This window comes from Gigantopelta aegis, chromosome 15, assembly GCF_016097555.1.
Source record: "Gigantopelta aegis isolate Gae_Host chromosome 15, Gae_host_genome, whole genome shotgun sequence".
Taxonomy (NCBI): domain Eukaryota; kingdom Metazoa; phylum Mollusca; class Gastropoda; order Neomphalida; family Peltospiridae; genus Gigantopelta; species Gigantopelta aegis.
In genome coordinates this window covers 17,925,360-17,942,589 of record NC_054713.1, presented here as the reverse complement: position 1 = coordinate 17,942,589, position 17,230 = coordinate 17,925,360, and the positions used below count along the sequence as shown (strand labels likewise).

The window sequence follows — 17,230 nt, the reverse complement described above, 5'->3', positions numbered from 1 at the left end:
ATTTTTAAGATGTCATCGACTAAGAGAGATTTTTTAACGACTGTGATTAATTATTTCTTCATAAAATATTAGTGACTGTAAAATAAACGTATTTCATATTAGTTCTAGGTTAAATTTCAAATATTTCCTAAAAAGGATTTTTTCGTACGTACGAAGTTATTTGAAGACAAAATCCAGTTTGGGCTTCTTACAAATAATAAGACGACCAGAAACACATTGAATATACAGACACTGATATTCTAAACAAGAAAATATATTTAATATGTAAGTTTAATCGTAGAAATATTTTATTAGTCGGAAACATCTTACAATGCAGCAAAGTCGGGAATGTCCCTTTAAGAACATGCATGCCACATCGTGGACACCTTAAAGTCTTACAGAGGAAGAAGCTGTGACATTTGTTTTTTAAAGTGACAGAGCCTAGTTTTTATACACTGCGTATTTAACTATTAGAGCCGGGTTTTTTATAACTGAAATGGGACATTACGAAGATTATATTGTTTAGATTATCCATTGCTGTACATCCGAAGTGTTTCTGGTCATCCTGGTGTTTGTAATACCACAAAATGCATTTTTCATATTTTTAAAAACAGACGTTATCTTCTTAAGAGAAGTAACGGTTATGGACACGAAATCTAGTCAATGTTTTGAGGGTATTTTCTCCTTTCAACGTCACAGACTCTCGTTTCATTCTACTGTAATTTTATCCAAATGTGTTACAGGTGTGTAGATTAACCCAACAAAATAGAAACTAGGATATGTAAATAAAATGCCAAAACTATTGGCTCTTCTGTAAATTTATTGAAAGTACATGTATTAAAACAAAACCTGTTGTCGGACCGAGTCCATAAATAATTCACCCTGCAACCACCGTTTATATTAACCGATTACATTCATTTCATTTGAACTTATGTTCGTGCTTATAGCCAATTAAGGTTCAAGCACGCCGTCATGGGCACACACACACCTCAGCTACCTGGGCTGTCTGTCCAGGACAGTGGGTTAGTTGGTTGGTGGTTAGTGAGAGAGAAGAGGGTGTAGTGGCCTTACACCTACCCATTGATCCCTTAAGAACTTGCTCTGTTTTGGAGCTGGTACCGGGCTGCGAACCCTGTACCTACCAGCCTGTAGTTCGATGGCTTAACCACTGCGCCACCGATGCCGATGACCGATTACAGTGACCGTTGACAGCAATAACCAGGATAATTAAATCTGTTAGGTGACCTAAGCCCGCTAGATATTCAACTGTATGTTCTTTACATAGTTAATTTTTGTGGTGTGGTAACTACAACAAAAACTGTAATATTTATGTTGCATAATTAACATAAATTACAACAATGAAGGAAGGAAATGTTTTATTTAACGACACACTCAACACATTTTATTCACGGTTATATGGCGTCAGATATATGGTTAAGGACCACACATACATTGAGAAAGAAAGAAAGAAAATGTTTTATTTAACGACGCACTCAACACATTTTATTTACGGTTATATGGCGTCAGACATATGGTTAAGGACCACACAGATTTTGAGAGGAAACCCGCTGTCGCCACTACATGGGCTACTCTTCCGATTAGCAGCAAGGGATCTTTTATTTGCGCTTCTCACAGGCAGGATAGCACAAACCATGGCCTTTGTTGAACCAGTTATGGATCACTGGTCGGTGCAAGTGGTTTACACCTACCCATTGAGCCTTGCAGAGCACTCACTCAGGGTTTGGAGTCGGTATCTGGATTAAAAATCCCATGCCTCGACTGGGATCCGAACCCAGTACCTACCAGCCTGTAGACCGATGGCCTGCCACGACATACATTGAGAGGAAACCCTCTGTCGCCACTTCATGGACTACTCTTTTCGATTAGCAGCAATGGATGTTTTATACGCACTAACCCACAGACAGGACAGTATATACCACGGCCTTTGTTACACCAGTCGTGGTGCACTGGCTCGAACGAGAAATAGCCCAAATGGGTCCGCCGATGGGGATCGATCCTAGACCGACCGCGCATCAGGCGAGCGCTTTAACACTGGGTTTCGTCCCGTCCGAAAACAACTATAGTGAGTGATGTTTGGTCCATTTTATGAGCATCATCGTGTATAATACCACGCACTTCTCGCCCCTGGTTAAAGCCATGTCACACTCTACTGCGATTCCACGGAGTTGGCCCGGCGATGTAAAATTTCTCAGAGCGCCGTGGGATCGCAGAAAAATGCTGAAAATCGTTGCAAATTATTTTAAATATTCACAAGATGGAGATGTCACGGCGTCCTCACGGCGATTGTGGCGTTTCTACGGAGCGCCCGTGGCGTGCAACCGCGTTCCCACAGAGTTCTAGTTGGCGATCGACTGCGCGCTCACGGAGTGCTCACGGTGCGCTCACGGCGTACTAGTAGTTGTCACTGCGCACCCACGGCGCGCACACTGCGCGGACGGCGTGCCCAAAACATTCGTACCGAGTCTGCGCGGAGTGTGTAAAAGCTGCGACATTCAAACACCGTCTTCATACCGCAGCTCAGGCATGAGCCGACAATAGTGACCATACTACAACCTCCTGCCGAAGTGCAGCCACTGCCGTACCCTGACCCTCCTATGCCTTTGGGCCCTCCTCCGCCTCCGTCCCTGAATGAGGTGCACAACGTTTGCATGATCCTGGGCCCTGTAACTCAAAGAAGTGTAACTAAGTGTACGATACGTGTATGGTACGTGTACGTACTCACTGTTTTACTCTAGTAACTAAAAGAATGCGCAAAGCACACTTAGCATACACGTAAAATGTTCACTTGCGTAGTGCCTAAGAACATGTAAATATCAGTGCGGTAAGCAACCCTTGGCTCATTGCATGTATTGCACGCGTGCGTTGTTATTAGCAAGTAAATAACCCACAGTACATTTCATTTAGCCAACGAAAACAAAGGCACGTCTTCTTCGATTTCTTCCCCACCAAAAAAGAACAGAAAACCCAATTTTACCATAGAAGACAACAATCTACTTGTGGATGCTGTTGCCAAAGATAAAGGTATATTATATCTTAAAGGGATATACCCTAGTTTTTAAACACTAAGGTATAATTTTTACTATAAGAGCCGTTTTTGATAACTGAAATCATATTTTACTTAGAATTTATTGTTTATATTATCCATTTCCGTACTTTGGAAGTGTTTTGGGTCATCTGGGTGTTTTTAATATCATAAAATGCATTTCTCATATTTTTAAAAACACACGTGCGTCTGAGAGGTAACAGTTATTGAGTCGAATGTTAGTCTATTTTTAGAGCGTATTTCACCATTTGAAAGTCACAGACTCATGTTACACTCAATTGTAACTTTATTCAAATGTGTTACAGGTTTGTAGATTAACTAAACTTAGTGCTACGTTTCACGGCTTGAAACTAGGATCTGTCCCTTTAAACTAATGTTATTTATTATATAACATATAGGCTATCCAGTGTATATTTAGTTCTATGCACATACTTGCTGTGGGTCGTCGGATCGATCCCACATGGTTGACCCTTTGGGCTACTTCTCATTCCAGCCTATGCTCCACGACTGGTGTATCAAAGGCCGTGGTATATGCTATCCTGTCTATGGGATGGTGCATATAAAAGATCCCTTGCTGCTAATCTGACAGAGTAGCTAATGTGGCGGGAGCGAGTTTCCTTTCTCACTATCATAATGGTCCTTAAACATATGCCTCACGCCATATAACCGTAAATAAAATGTGTTGAGTGCGTCGTTAAATAAAACATTTCTCTCTCTCTCGAAATGGACAAACTTGTTAATTATAGTCCGTCGTGTTTTTCTTAAATAATTTCAGTCTGGCTTAACGTAGAAGAAAAGTAAAAACAGTTTTGAAAATAACAAAAATGTACTATTTGAGGTTAACCATTTCTAAATCAATCAGTTTAGATATAAATACAATTGTAATATACTTCCATATAGTTCGATAATTACCACGTTTTCCGATGACATCCATTTGGTACTTCCGCTTAAGACTGCCCATGTCATTGGGTACTTCCGGAAAATGGCTGATGTTTTAGGGTAAGCCACTGGTTTTCGTACTATATGTAAGTAAATTATAATTATATTTATTTCCAAAATGATTCATTTATAAATGGTTCATAAAAATTGTGAATTTTTGCTATTTTCAAAACTGTTTGTACTTTTCTTCTACGTTAAGCCAGAATGAAATTTTTTTTTTTTAAATACGTTGGGGGTGGGGCTGGGAACGACTATAGATGTTATAAACTAATAATACAATACATGTAAATGAGGTGTGAGTTTAAAAAGAAAACCCACATGGTTTGGTAACGTAAAACCCAATGGTGTGTTTAAGGTGGGGATTTTGTATTGATGTCGGTGATATGTATCTAAGACATTAATATACCACATGTTTAAGTCATTTTTAATTTATATTTTAGGAATTTTGTTTGCAACATTTTCCAATACGTCTACTTTGCAAAAAAAAAGAAAAAAGCGTGGGAAAACGTTGCTAAAGTGATAAATGCAAACAGACATGGAGTAATTTGAACAGCGGATGCAGTGAAGAAAAGGTGGCAAGATTTGAGATCTGCAGTAAAAAGCAAAGAAGCTAAAAAGCGCAGAGAACTGACGAAAACAGGAAGGGGTAAAGGTGAAATAATAACATTGGATCCGATCGAAGAACGTGTTCTAGAGTTGGTGGGAAACTGTGCCATTGAAGGTATAAATGGAGGAGTAGACAGTGGTGAAAAACCAACGGAAGAGAAAACTACAGTCGAAGTAAATGTGATTGTAACGTCTCCCATTCATACCGTCGATGAAATAGCTGAAGAAATACAAGAATATCCAAAAGAAGACAACATTGTCAATGAAGATCCCAACCACGACACCCCTTCTCAAATACCACTGCACAACCATCGCGTGCAACAGTCTTGTGAATTCATAGGTCCGGACCTTGAATTAATAAATATAGAAAGAGAAAGACTTGAGATAGAAAAACAACGACTAGACGTAGAGAAGCAGCGCCTAGAGGTCGAGAAACAGAGATTACAACTGGAAATGGAACGATCACGTCATACGAAGGAATAGTTTGAAATCACAAACACTAGTGGGCTTTCAAACAGTGATTTTTATAATGATGATTCGTTACTGAATATGTATTTGATAATAAACACCCTTGTAATATATATTCTAATGTGTATTAAACTGTCTCACTAGTACATTTTTTAAATCTTTATTTATGAGCACACATTTTATTAAAGATTTGAATATTTGAAATAAATATAATTTACTGAATTAAAGAGACAAAACAGTTTAACACACCCGTAACAGTTTCATTTATAGACAGTCAGTTTTAAAAATTGGTTGTAATAAGTTCATTTCTAACATCAATTCCTCGTTGGTTTTGTAGAACAATTTGATAATGATTGTTGTCATCATCATATTCGTTTTCGTGAATCTGATAATCCATAAGAGGAATTCCCTTCTGTCTGCATATGTTATGCAATATAACCGTTGCAGCTATGATGTTGACACATTTTTCTGGGCTGTACATAAGAAAACCACCAAATGCATGCAGACATAGAAATCGCATCTTCCACACTCCAATCGCTCTTTCACTATTGTTTTTCTTTGGCTTTGGTTGTAATTTCTCTGCCCTCTTGTCTGAGGATTCAATACGGGAGTCAACAGAAAAGGCAAACAAGGATAACCACTGTCACCCAGCAACCAACTGTCTCCAAATTCGCCAGAGGCAAAGCGTTCTTGAATAGCAGAGTTATTCCACATAAAAGAGTCGTGTGTTCCACCTGGCCATTTTGTCACGATGTCAGTAAAAATTAGCTGATGATCGTTTATTACTTGTACATTGATGGCATGATAGCCCTTTCTACAAACATACAGTTCCTCATTGTTTGAAGGACATTGTATTGGTATCAGAGTCCCGTCAATGGTACCAACCACATTGGGAAATTGCGCTATGTCATAAAATCCTTGTTTAACGCTTCTCAAGTCGTTCTGTGGTGTAAATTTTATGTATTTGTTGATGTTGTTGCACAATGCCTTCGAAACTGAATGAATGCTGCGAGATATCGACATTCTGTGCATCCCATGTACATCGGCGTTCACTGCTTGAAAGGAACCGTTTGCAAAATACCTCAGCGTCACCATCACTTGCAATGACACCGATAGAGAATGTACTCTATTGGTAGGTCTAAGTAGGTCATTGTTTAGAACATCGCAAAGTTCAAAAATACTTCGTCTGTCCAAACTGTATTTCCTTATAATTTCTTGTTCTCCCATATAGTCCAAAGGGTTATTTCGATTTCGAAATACACGACCAATATTATGGCGTCGTCTCCTGTTATGTCTGTTGTGTAAATAAACATAAAGCGCCATATTGAAATGAAGATCGGGTTGAAAATATTTACATGCCACGAGCAACGTGAGCACCTGCTAAGATTTTACGTGTGTGCTACACCACCCTCGAAACCGACGTAAGTATGTGGCCATTTACGCACACGACTTAAAGTACGTGCACGTTGAGTTACTGGTTTAAATCTTTAAGAGTGATCTACATCTGACGTAAATGTTACGAGTGCTTTGGTTTACAGGGTCCTGGACCTGCTGGACGTGCATGTAGGCAAGGAGTAGCCCGGCTTGCTGGCGTACAACAGCCATGTTGAGGTCGTGGAAACACATGAGGGTGACATTGATTAGGACGCATTTATACCATTTTTGTGGGGTTTGCTCACAACGCACTGGCAGCGCTGTTTCAGCGCCCTGCAAACGCTGATGGACACCGTAGGAACGCAATGATTGCCGTGGAAGCTCCGTGTAGTCTCTGTGAGAGGAAATAGAATCAATAACACTCCGAGCAAGCGCAATACAAGCGCCGTAGTCGCGCCATAAGAACGCGGTAGAGACGCAGTGATATCTCCACGGACTCCGTGAGGTCTCCGTGCAAGCGCCGCCGCCTACAGCTGCGTCCGTGCTGCGACCATGTGCGTCCTTGGAGCGCGCCCATGGTGCTCCTGTGTTGCTCTAGGATACCTAACTGCGCTGCTACGACGATCCTACGGTTTTCCTTTAATATAAATCCAATGGCTTAACCATAACTCCACCATGACCAGTGCAACTAAAAAACCTGCCGTCTGAACCGGTACCAGGAGGCGAACCTAATACCTACCAGCCTTAATATAAATCCAATGGCTTAACCATAACTCCACCATGACCAGTGCAACTAAAAAACCTGCCGTCTGAACCGGTACCAGGAGGCGAAACTAATACCTACCAGCCTTAATATAAACCCAATGGCTTAACCATAACACCACCAAGAACAGTGCAACCCATATTAAGACGGGCGATAAATAAACTTGTAGACTCTGGAGTAACCCGCTGTCTGAGCCGTCATCCGCTGCCAAACCGCGCCAAACAAGCGCGGCAGGAGGCAACCGGAAAACTTCGACGTACGACCAGTTAGGCGTAGTCTCGAAGGACCGTAACGTAATTTGGAGGGCTCCAATACGCACTGATCTCAAGATATATTCCCAGGACGATCACACTCGTATGTAGAGCAAGGGAATGAAAGACAAACAATTTACGTATAATGCCATTGTGTGTGCTCCATACAAAGTAAATTAATGATCTTAAGTATCTTTTCAATTCTTTTTTTTATTTTTATTTATTTTTTCTTAATATGGACACTCACAATCTCTGTGTCATTGATTTTTACAATCTAGGATGATGGTACCTAGGTTAAAATGAATGGGAAGGGGTGTACAGTAAAAATAAAATAAAATCAAAACACAGAAATGTAGGTTTTCAAAGTGGTTTTGTTTAGCGACACCATTAGAGCACGATGCTTCATTATTCAGCAGTTATTAGGTGTCAAACGTTTGGTAATTTTGACATATAGTCTTAGCGAGCGAACACAATACAGTTAAAGATTGTTTTGTTTAACGACACCACTAGAGCACACTGATTTATTAATCATCGGCTATTGGATGTTAAACATTTAATAACATTTGGTAGAGAGGAAACCCGCTATATGTTTTCATTAGCAGCAAGGGATCTTTTATATACACCATCACAAACACAGGATAGCACATACCACGGCATTTGATATATCAGTCGTAATGAACTGGCTGGTACGAGAAATATGTTTTCTAAATGTAGACCAAAAGGTTATAAGTTGTAATCTAAAAGGACATCTTTTTTTTCTTTCTTTCGAAACCCTAGTGGTATATGGGCACGTTAAACTAGTTATCATCATCATCATCCCTTTGTCTCGTTTCTTCGTATTTAAGTTTGATGATTACCAATGCATCTGATAGTATTTGAAAAATAAAAAAATGTAATTTAAACAACTGTACCTATATAAAAGGGATACGAAGTGCAATTAAGATAAAATATCTAAAACAAATTTGATACGAAGCTAAATAATGATGACACATTGTAGTGTCATTGAGTGTAAGAATTTAACGGCGTTTCGATTCGGGTGTTGTTGTTTTTTGTTGGGTTGTTGTTGTTGTTGTTGTTGTTTTTTTTGTTTTTTTTTTTTGGGGGGGGGTTGTTTGGTGGGTTTTCTTTTGTGTTTTTGTGTGTGTGTGTGTGTGTGTGTGTGTGTGTGTTGTTGTTGTTGTTGTTTTTTTTTTTTTGTTTTTTTTGGGGGTGGGGGGGGTGGAGGATAGCTTTGTAAGGTATATTTGCACAGCAGTATTATTAAATAACTGTTAATAAAGATAATTTTTATTCAAATTTCTTTTTAAAAGTCTATGGTCAAGTAAATGTTCTGGGAAAGTTCCATAGGAAGACATATATCATGGCGTTACGTGTTTCCGATAGGAAAAGCGAAAGATATTACCAAGAAGCCAATGATATTGTCAAAAATTAGGAAAGATGTATATAATAAATAGACCATTTCATGGTGTGTTTTTTCCGAATACGATATTTATGTCAACTCGTGATGTGTGAAAACCATAGTTTCACTCATTGCTTCGCAATTCGTGAAAATATGGTTTTCACACATCACTCGTTGACATAAAAATCGTATTCGAAAAAACGGATGAAATAGCCTCTATATACAGAAAAAATAATGGCCACATGAATACATATCATCGTGTTTCTTGATCCCATGCAGGGGCGGGATCGGAACAGTCGGTGGATCCCTCACTGGGGATGCCTTTGTGGTAGGACGGTCAGGCCCGTAGGACGGATTTTCAAAGTGGAGGGGGGGGGGGGCTAATTTTTATGGTTGTTCTGTCGTCAGATTTCCGTATTAGCATTATAAGACATTTTAAAGTCCCGAAATAAAAACTGTGGGGAAAATGGAGGGGATTTGTTGAGCCCTCCCCCCCCCCCCCCCCCGGCTCCTACGGGCCTGGGACCAACCCGTCTTGGTGCACACATTCTCTAGTTACATGTACCTGTTTTCCCTTTTCCCAACTAGTGCCCCACAACTAGTTCAGAGAATGTGCCTAACACAGTCGTGCTTGAACCTTCAGTGGATGTAAGCACGTATAAAATGTTTGGTTGGTTGAGTGATTGATTGATTGATTAATTGATTGATTAATTGATTAATAGGCAGTTCTATATCACATGATAAACCTATCTTATTCCATTGGTAATTTGTAGCGTGTGCTCATGGACAGAGGTGCTTGACCTTTCAGTGGTTAAAACTACGTATCAATTGTTCACTGACTGAAAAAAATGTAAATGAATGCTGTAACTACACTATTCATTGCGCGTAAGAATCCAATCGCCGTTCACGAAGTACCGAGGCTGCAAAATAAGGTCTCAATAACCAGTTTTACTCAGTAATCACCGGCGCTGTCGTATGAACAATTCCCCTGTATGATACGATAAGTCAGCCATAATGAAACACTCGTTGCTTACATCTGATTAATTCGGATATCCCGCGCGTCGCTTAACGGATGGCTTAGGTCGACCTTGTGATTACACAGATCAGTCACCGACTGACCTTTCCTCATCAGACTCAGATCGTGTCATGATCGCCCGTAACAAGATTCGTCGCCGATCCCATGTGACCTTAGTGCTCCTAAGATGGTGTTACGATTTCTCTGATTTGTGACCACAGCGTATTTGTTTTCATAAATCCCCACTGTCGTGGTCTAATCTTTGAAGGAAGGAAGGAAAGAAGGAAGGAAGGAAGGACTGTTTTATTTAACGACGCACTCAACACATTTTACTAACGGTTATATGGCGTCAGACATGTTTAATCTTTGAAATCGTGAGGTCAAACTGAGCTATGCTTTAGAAACCATGTGTTCGCACGAGGTGCAAATCTAGTCAAATGAAAGGAATCTGGTTTGAGGACATGACCATAGATACAGGCACGGCGGAGCAGGTAAGGGGTGGGTGGCAGGTGGTTCCAGCCCCACAATAATTCTGAATCAAAAATGTTATTGGTAGTAAATATTAAGGCAGATATGAATTATATTTGTAGAATGCAGGAAATTGCATTTCAGGATATCTAGTTTTCAAAATTTTACGGTGGAGCATACTCCCGAACCACCTTAGAAACTGCTTTGTGCCCACAATCTATCACACTTCCACTGTCTACTTGCTTCCGCCGTGCCTGAGATAGGGCAGTACACACATACCACGAAAAATGTAATAATACTGCCGCTATATTATAATTTATCTTCCCATTACTTAACATATTTTACTATCATCAAAACACAACTCAGCTACAACTTTTATAAACGCAAATTGTTTTTTCTATCAAAGAATATTGAGAACTTCTTTTGTTCAGTTTATTATGATCATCATATTTAATACCACGCACTACTAAGTAGGTCTGGCGCGTTCCTCCTCCAGGAATAAAATAGCAAATACCATACATACACGTAAAATCGTAGGGGCAAAGAAGAATGGTGAGTCAGTTAGAGATAATCAGACAACCAAAAATAGACAACCATCATGGACAACCATAGAGATACAACCATCATGGACAACCATAGAAATACAACCTTCGTGGACAACCAGACATACAACCATCATGGACAACCAGAGATACAACCTTCATGGACAACCAGAGATACAACCATCATGGACAACCATAGAGATACAACCATCATGGACAACCAGAGATACAACCATCATGGACAACCATAAAGATACAGCCATCATGGACAACCAGAGATACAATCTTCATGGACAACCATAGATACAACCATCATGGAGAACCAGAGATACAACCATCATTGGACAACCAGAGATACAACCATCATGGACAACCATAGAGATACAACCATCATGGACAACCAGAGATACAATCTTCATGGACAACCAGGACAACCAGAGATACAACCATCATGGACAACCAGAGATACAACCATCATGGACAACCATACAGATACAACCATAATAGACAACCATATATATAAAACCATCATGGACAACCAGAGATACAACCTTCATGAACAATCATAGAGATACAACCATCATGGACAACCATAGAGATACAACCTTCATGGACAACCATAGAGATACAACCATCATGGACAACCATGGAGATACAACCATCATGGTCAACCATAGAGATACAACCATCATGGACAACCATAGAGATACAACCACCATGGACAACCATAGAAATACAACCATCATGGACAACCATAGAGATACAACCATCATGGACAACCATGGAGATACAACCATCATGAACCATAGAGATACAACCATAGAGATACAACCATCATGGACAACCATAGAGATACAACCATCATGGACAACCATAGAGATACAACCACCATGGACAACCATATAAATATAACCATCATGGACAACCATAGAGATACAACCATCATGGACAACCATATATATACAGCCATCATGGACAACCATAGAGATACAACCATTGTGGACAACCATAGAGATACAATCATCATGGACAACTATAGAGATACAAATATCAACAATAGATATACAAATACCATGGACAACAATAGAGACACCCATCATGGACAACCATAGAGATACACCCATCATGGACAACTATATATACACCCATCATGGACAACCATAGAGATACACCCATCATGGACAATCATAGAGATACAACCATCATGGACAGCCATAGAGATACAACCATCATGGACAGCCATTGATATACAACCACCATGGACAACCAGAGATACAACCATCATGGATAACCATAGATATACAACCTTCATGGACAACCATAGAGATACAACCATCATGGACAACCATAGAGATACAACCACCATGGACAACCATAGAGATACAACCACCATGGACAACCATAGAAATACAACCGCCATGGACAACCATAGAGATACAAATATCATGGACAACCATAGAGATACAACCATCATGGACAACCATAGAGGTACAACTATCATGGACAACCATAGTGATACAACCATCATGGACAACCATAGATATACAACCATAGAGATACAACCATCATGGACAACCATAGAGATACAACCATCATGGACAACCATAGAGATACAAATATCAACAATAGATATACAAATACCATGGACAACAATAGAGACACAACCATTATGAAGAACCATAGAGATACAACCATTATGGACAACTATATATACACCCATCATGGACAACCATAGAGATAGACCCATCATGGACAATCATACAGATACAACCATCATGGACAACCATAGAGATACAACCATCATGGACAGCCATAGATATACAACCACCATGGACAACCACAGAGATACAACCATCATGGATAACCATAGATATACACCCATCATAGACAACCATTTGTGGGTTATTTTAAGATACTCTTTGCAATTTGTATACCACAGATGATACTAGTCGAATATAATATTCATCTGTGCATATAATATGTGTTTGTATCAGTAATTTAAATGTGTATCCACCCCTCCCCCCAAAAAAGAGAAATATTTTCGGGAATTTCTATACATGGAAAACGCAATTCACTTCAGTACAAAATCATCAGCTGGCATATTGTATGGATTTTTTTGTTTTTTTTAGACAGATAGCTTTGGGAACACGAAGTCATCCTAATGATAGATACCTTAAAAGTAGCAATGGATATGTTAATACATGCACTTTCCCAAAGAGAGAGAGAGAGAGAGAGAGAGAGAGAGAGAGAGAGAGAGAGAGAGAGAGAGAGAGAGAGAGAGAGAGAGAGAGAGAGAGAGAGAGAGAGAGAGAGAGAGAGAGAGAGAGAGAGAGAGAGAGAGAGAGAGAGAGAGGACTGACAGACAGAGAGAGAGAGAGAGAGAGAGAGAGAGAGAGAGGACTGACAGACAGAGAGAGAGAGAGAGAGAGAGAGAGAGAGAGAGAGAGAGAGAGAGAGAGAGAGAGAGACCTCATAAGACAATCACAAGAAGAGAATCATCAGAGAGAACCATAAAAGCAATAATCGCTACCATCTGAGATAATACTAACAGACAACAGTAGAAACATTCATAATAGACAGCCATAGAGACGATTATTATAGACAATTAAAGAGAGACATTCACCATAGAGGAACTCCGAAAATGGAATAGACAACTACGGATAACGCGATCATAGACATCTATGGACAACCATAGGGGCCATGACCATAATCATCGAGAAACCCATATATATTTAACAAAAAGCAAAGTACCGTATACACATTAAAAATGCATCCCTATATACAGTTGTGCCTATATACAATTCGCTCTAGAATATCTCTCAGCGCATAGGGTCTCGCTAACACATATTGCACGTGCATGCTGTGTCGAAATGACCTCACGGGCAGGACAAATGTATGTTATTCCGATACTGTAAATGATTTATTTAACGACGCACTCAACACATTTTATTTACGGTTATATGGCGTCGGACATATTATGGTTAACGACCACACAGATATTAAGAGAGGAAACTCGATGTCGCCACTTCATGGGCTACTCTTTTTTTCGATTAGCAGCGAATGATTTTTTATATGCACCATCACACAGACAGGGTAGTACATACCACGGCATTTGATATGCCAGTCGTGATGCACTGGCTGGAACGAAAATTAGCCCAATGGACCCACCAACGGGGATCGATCCTAGACCGACCGCGCATCGAGCGAGCGCTTTACCACTGGACTACGTCCCGCCCGTATGTTATTCAGATGCTGGAAATGTTTTCTTACGCATATGGGCCTAGTTTTGTCCTCGAATGTTGATACACGTCTAACACGATTTAATTTTTAAAAAACAAACAACCGACAAATAAAGTTCATAGCATTGCTTTTGACCATGCCACGCTTCAACCCAAAATGACAATGAGTGGTCGATTGGGATACTTCAAGCAGGCGTCACCATCAGTGATTTTGCCAGAGGATTCGGTGTGGCAACATCGACTGTAAACAGATTTATCGTCGACTAACTTCACTGGATCCACCAGCAATCGTCCTCGTAGTGGTAGGTCACGGGTTACGTCATTTGCACAGGACCGGTTATCCGAAACCGGTTTCAACCACCTACCATTTATGCCCATCAGTTGCAAATAACTGTGACTGCTCAAACTGAAAAAAAAATATCCGACCCTGGCACAACGGTTGTTCTTCCGTATCGTGCACAACATACGCATATTGAATTTCAACACGATAACGCACTGACTGGGCATAATTGGGATATTTCTCGCTCTAGCCAGTGCACCACGACTGGTATATCAAAAGCATTGGTATGTGCTATCCTGTTTGTGAGCTGGTGTATATATAAAAAAAATCCCTTGCTACTAATGGAAAAATGTAGTGGGTTTCATCTATATGACTGTGTCAAAAGGACCATATACTTGACATATGATTAATAAATCAATGTGCTCTAGTGGTGTCGTTAAACAAAACAAACGTTCTTTCTGACCAGTAGTGTCTTCGGACCTCAGTCCCATTGAATACCCATGGGATGAAATTGGGAGACGAGTTCACATTGCAGAATCCTTAACAGCTGAACGTTCGACAGCTGCATTAGGCCCGCTTGTAGGTAGGCCGGAGAACACGTCTACGAAGGAAGGAAATGTTTTATTTAACGACGCACTCAACACATTTCATTTACGGTTATATGGCATCAGAGACACGTCCACGAAGTCCATGACACCGATGTTATCAAGCTTGCATTAACGCCCGTGGTGGCCATACGTCCTAATGAGATGCAGGAATATTTAAGTTTGCCAGTTTTTTGCAACTGAGGGGTTTGGTATTGGACTTTTAAAAAAAAAAAAAAAAAAAAAAATTTTATTATATTTTATTTATTTTATTTTTATTTATTTATTTGTGTGGGTTTTTGTTTTGTTTTTTGTTTGTTTGTTTGTTGTTGTTTTTTGTTGTTGTTGTTTTGGTTTGTTTTGTTGTTGTTGTTTTGGTTTGTTTGGGTTTTTTTGTTCGTTGTTTGTTTGTTTTTTTCGGGGGGTTTTCTCTTCTTTTTTTTTCTTCTTTTTTTGGAGGGGGGGGGAGTTGGTGATCATTGTGAGATAAGCATAGACCGCAAAGTCAGATTTAATTACAAAAAACATCCTTCGTAATGGCGCATTATCTTTTCCCAAACATTCATTCACGGAGTTTGTCAGGTTGATAAATTAGATATTATTTTATTGACTTTGGGCAACAAAGCTCCTCGGTACAAATATATGTGTACATACAGGTAAACAATGGTGATGTCACATAAGAGGATATAGTTATAATATTGTAGTAGATGTGGAGAATGCATACAGTGTAAATATTAAATACAACTAGTTTTCGAGTTTGTAGCAAGATATAGAACTTTACCCAAATTGCGCATCTGTTTAATGTTATATGTGGTAAATAAATGAATAAATTTTCCAAAAATATATGACTTAATAAGTGAACTTCTTAAATTATTATATAATGCTGAGATCAATATAAAATAATCAGAGTATCACCAAGTGTATACTAAAAAGGTTGGAGTTTTTTGTTTAACGACACCATTTGAGCACATTGATTTATTAATCATCGGCTATTGCATGTCAAACATTTGGTAATTTAGACAATAATATAGTCAGAGAGGAAACTCACTAAATTTTTTCATTAGTAGCAAGGCATCTTTTATTTGCACCATGCTACAGACAGGACAGCACATAACGCGACCTTTGATATACCAGTCGTGGTGCACTGGCTGGAACGAGAAATAGCCCAAATGGTCTCACCGACGCTGCTACTACTACTGCTGCTGCTGCTGCTACTGCTGCTACTGCCGCTGCTACTACTGCTGCTACTGCTGCTACTGCCGCTGCTACTACTGCTGCTACTGCTGCTACTGCCGCTGCTACTACTGCTGCTGCTTCTGCTGCTGCTACGAGTACTGCTGCTGCTGCTGCTTCTGCTGCTGCTACGAGTACTGCTGCTGCTGCTGCTACTACTACTACTGCTACTGCTACTACTGCTGCTGCTGCTGCTGCTTCTGCTGCTGCTACGAGTACTGCTGCTGCTGCTGCTACTACTACTACTGCTGCTACTGCTGCTGCTACTGCTGCTGCTACTACTATCACTACTATAACTGAAAATATAAATTTGGGAAACCCGAAACTCACCCTATAAAAGTAAATATTCCAACTTTCGTTATATCCATTTCGGCAGCCCTCCAAGAAGTTCTCAACAAAATCTTCTGTCGTTCGGTAACAATCGGCGGCATCACTGTCACGCTTAATCCGTTGAGACACGCCGACACTTTCCGAAGAGGCGGAGGTGAGCATGTGTCTTGCATCCCTCCCATTACGGAGCACCACAGTTTCCTGAATGCTAGAGCGTCTGCCGTCAGTCCATAACGCACGGAATAGATCCCAGTTTCTCTCTCTCTCTATCTCTGTCTCTCATAACACATGCGGTGCTTCCACCGCCCGATCATTCATTGATCCAGTTCGGCTGCTGGCAAGGATGCATGCGCGTTGGTAAACGAAAAATGACAGAAGACAAAAGGCGGAATAAAACCTACTTGCTTTTAAAAACACGTCAGTTGCGCCTTGCTGTAAGCGACTCCTTCTTATCGATTCCTTGTAATATATATCAAAATACCGGCGCGCCACTAACTGCATGAGGATGACAGGAACATGGTATTTATTATGTTACATGTCGGCAGTATACAAGGGCGGAGAATGGGGAGAGGTGCTAGGGTAAAAAAAAAAGGGGGAGGGGAGGGAAGCAGGAGTAAAGTTTGCTTTGCTTAATGATACCACTAGAGAACATTAATTAATTAATCCATGGCTTCTAGATTATGGTAGCCCCAATCC

The 17,230-nt window shown here is 40.1% G+C and overlaps 1 protein-coding gene across 1 annotated transcript in view; it reads right to left on the bottom strand.

Annotated features, from left to right (window-relative positions):
* Positions 1-16,971, bottom strand: part of LOC121390583 (neuroglobin-1-like) — a 128,060-nt gene extending 111,089 nt beyond the window's left edge. The window contains exon 1 of the mRNA XM_041522432.1: positions 16,535-16,971. Within this exon, the coding sequence (XP_041378366.1) occupies positions 16,535-16,716 (182 nt within the window). The 5' untranslated portion in view covers positions 16,717-16,971. The remainder of the gene's footprint in view (positions 1-16,534) is intronic.
* Positions 16,972-17,230: the final 259 nt, after the last annotated feature.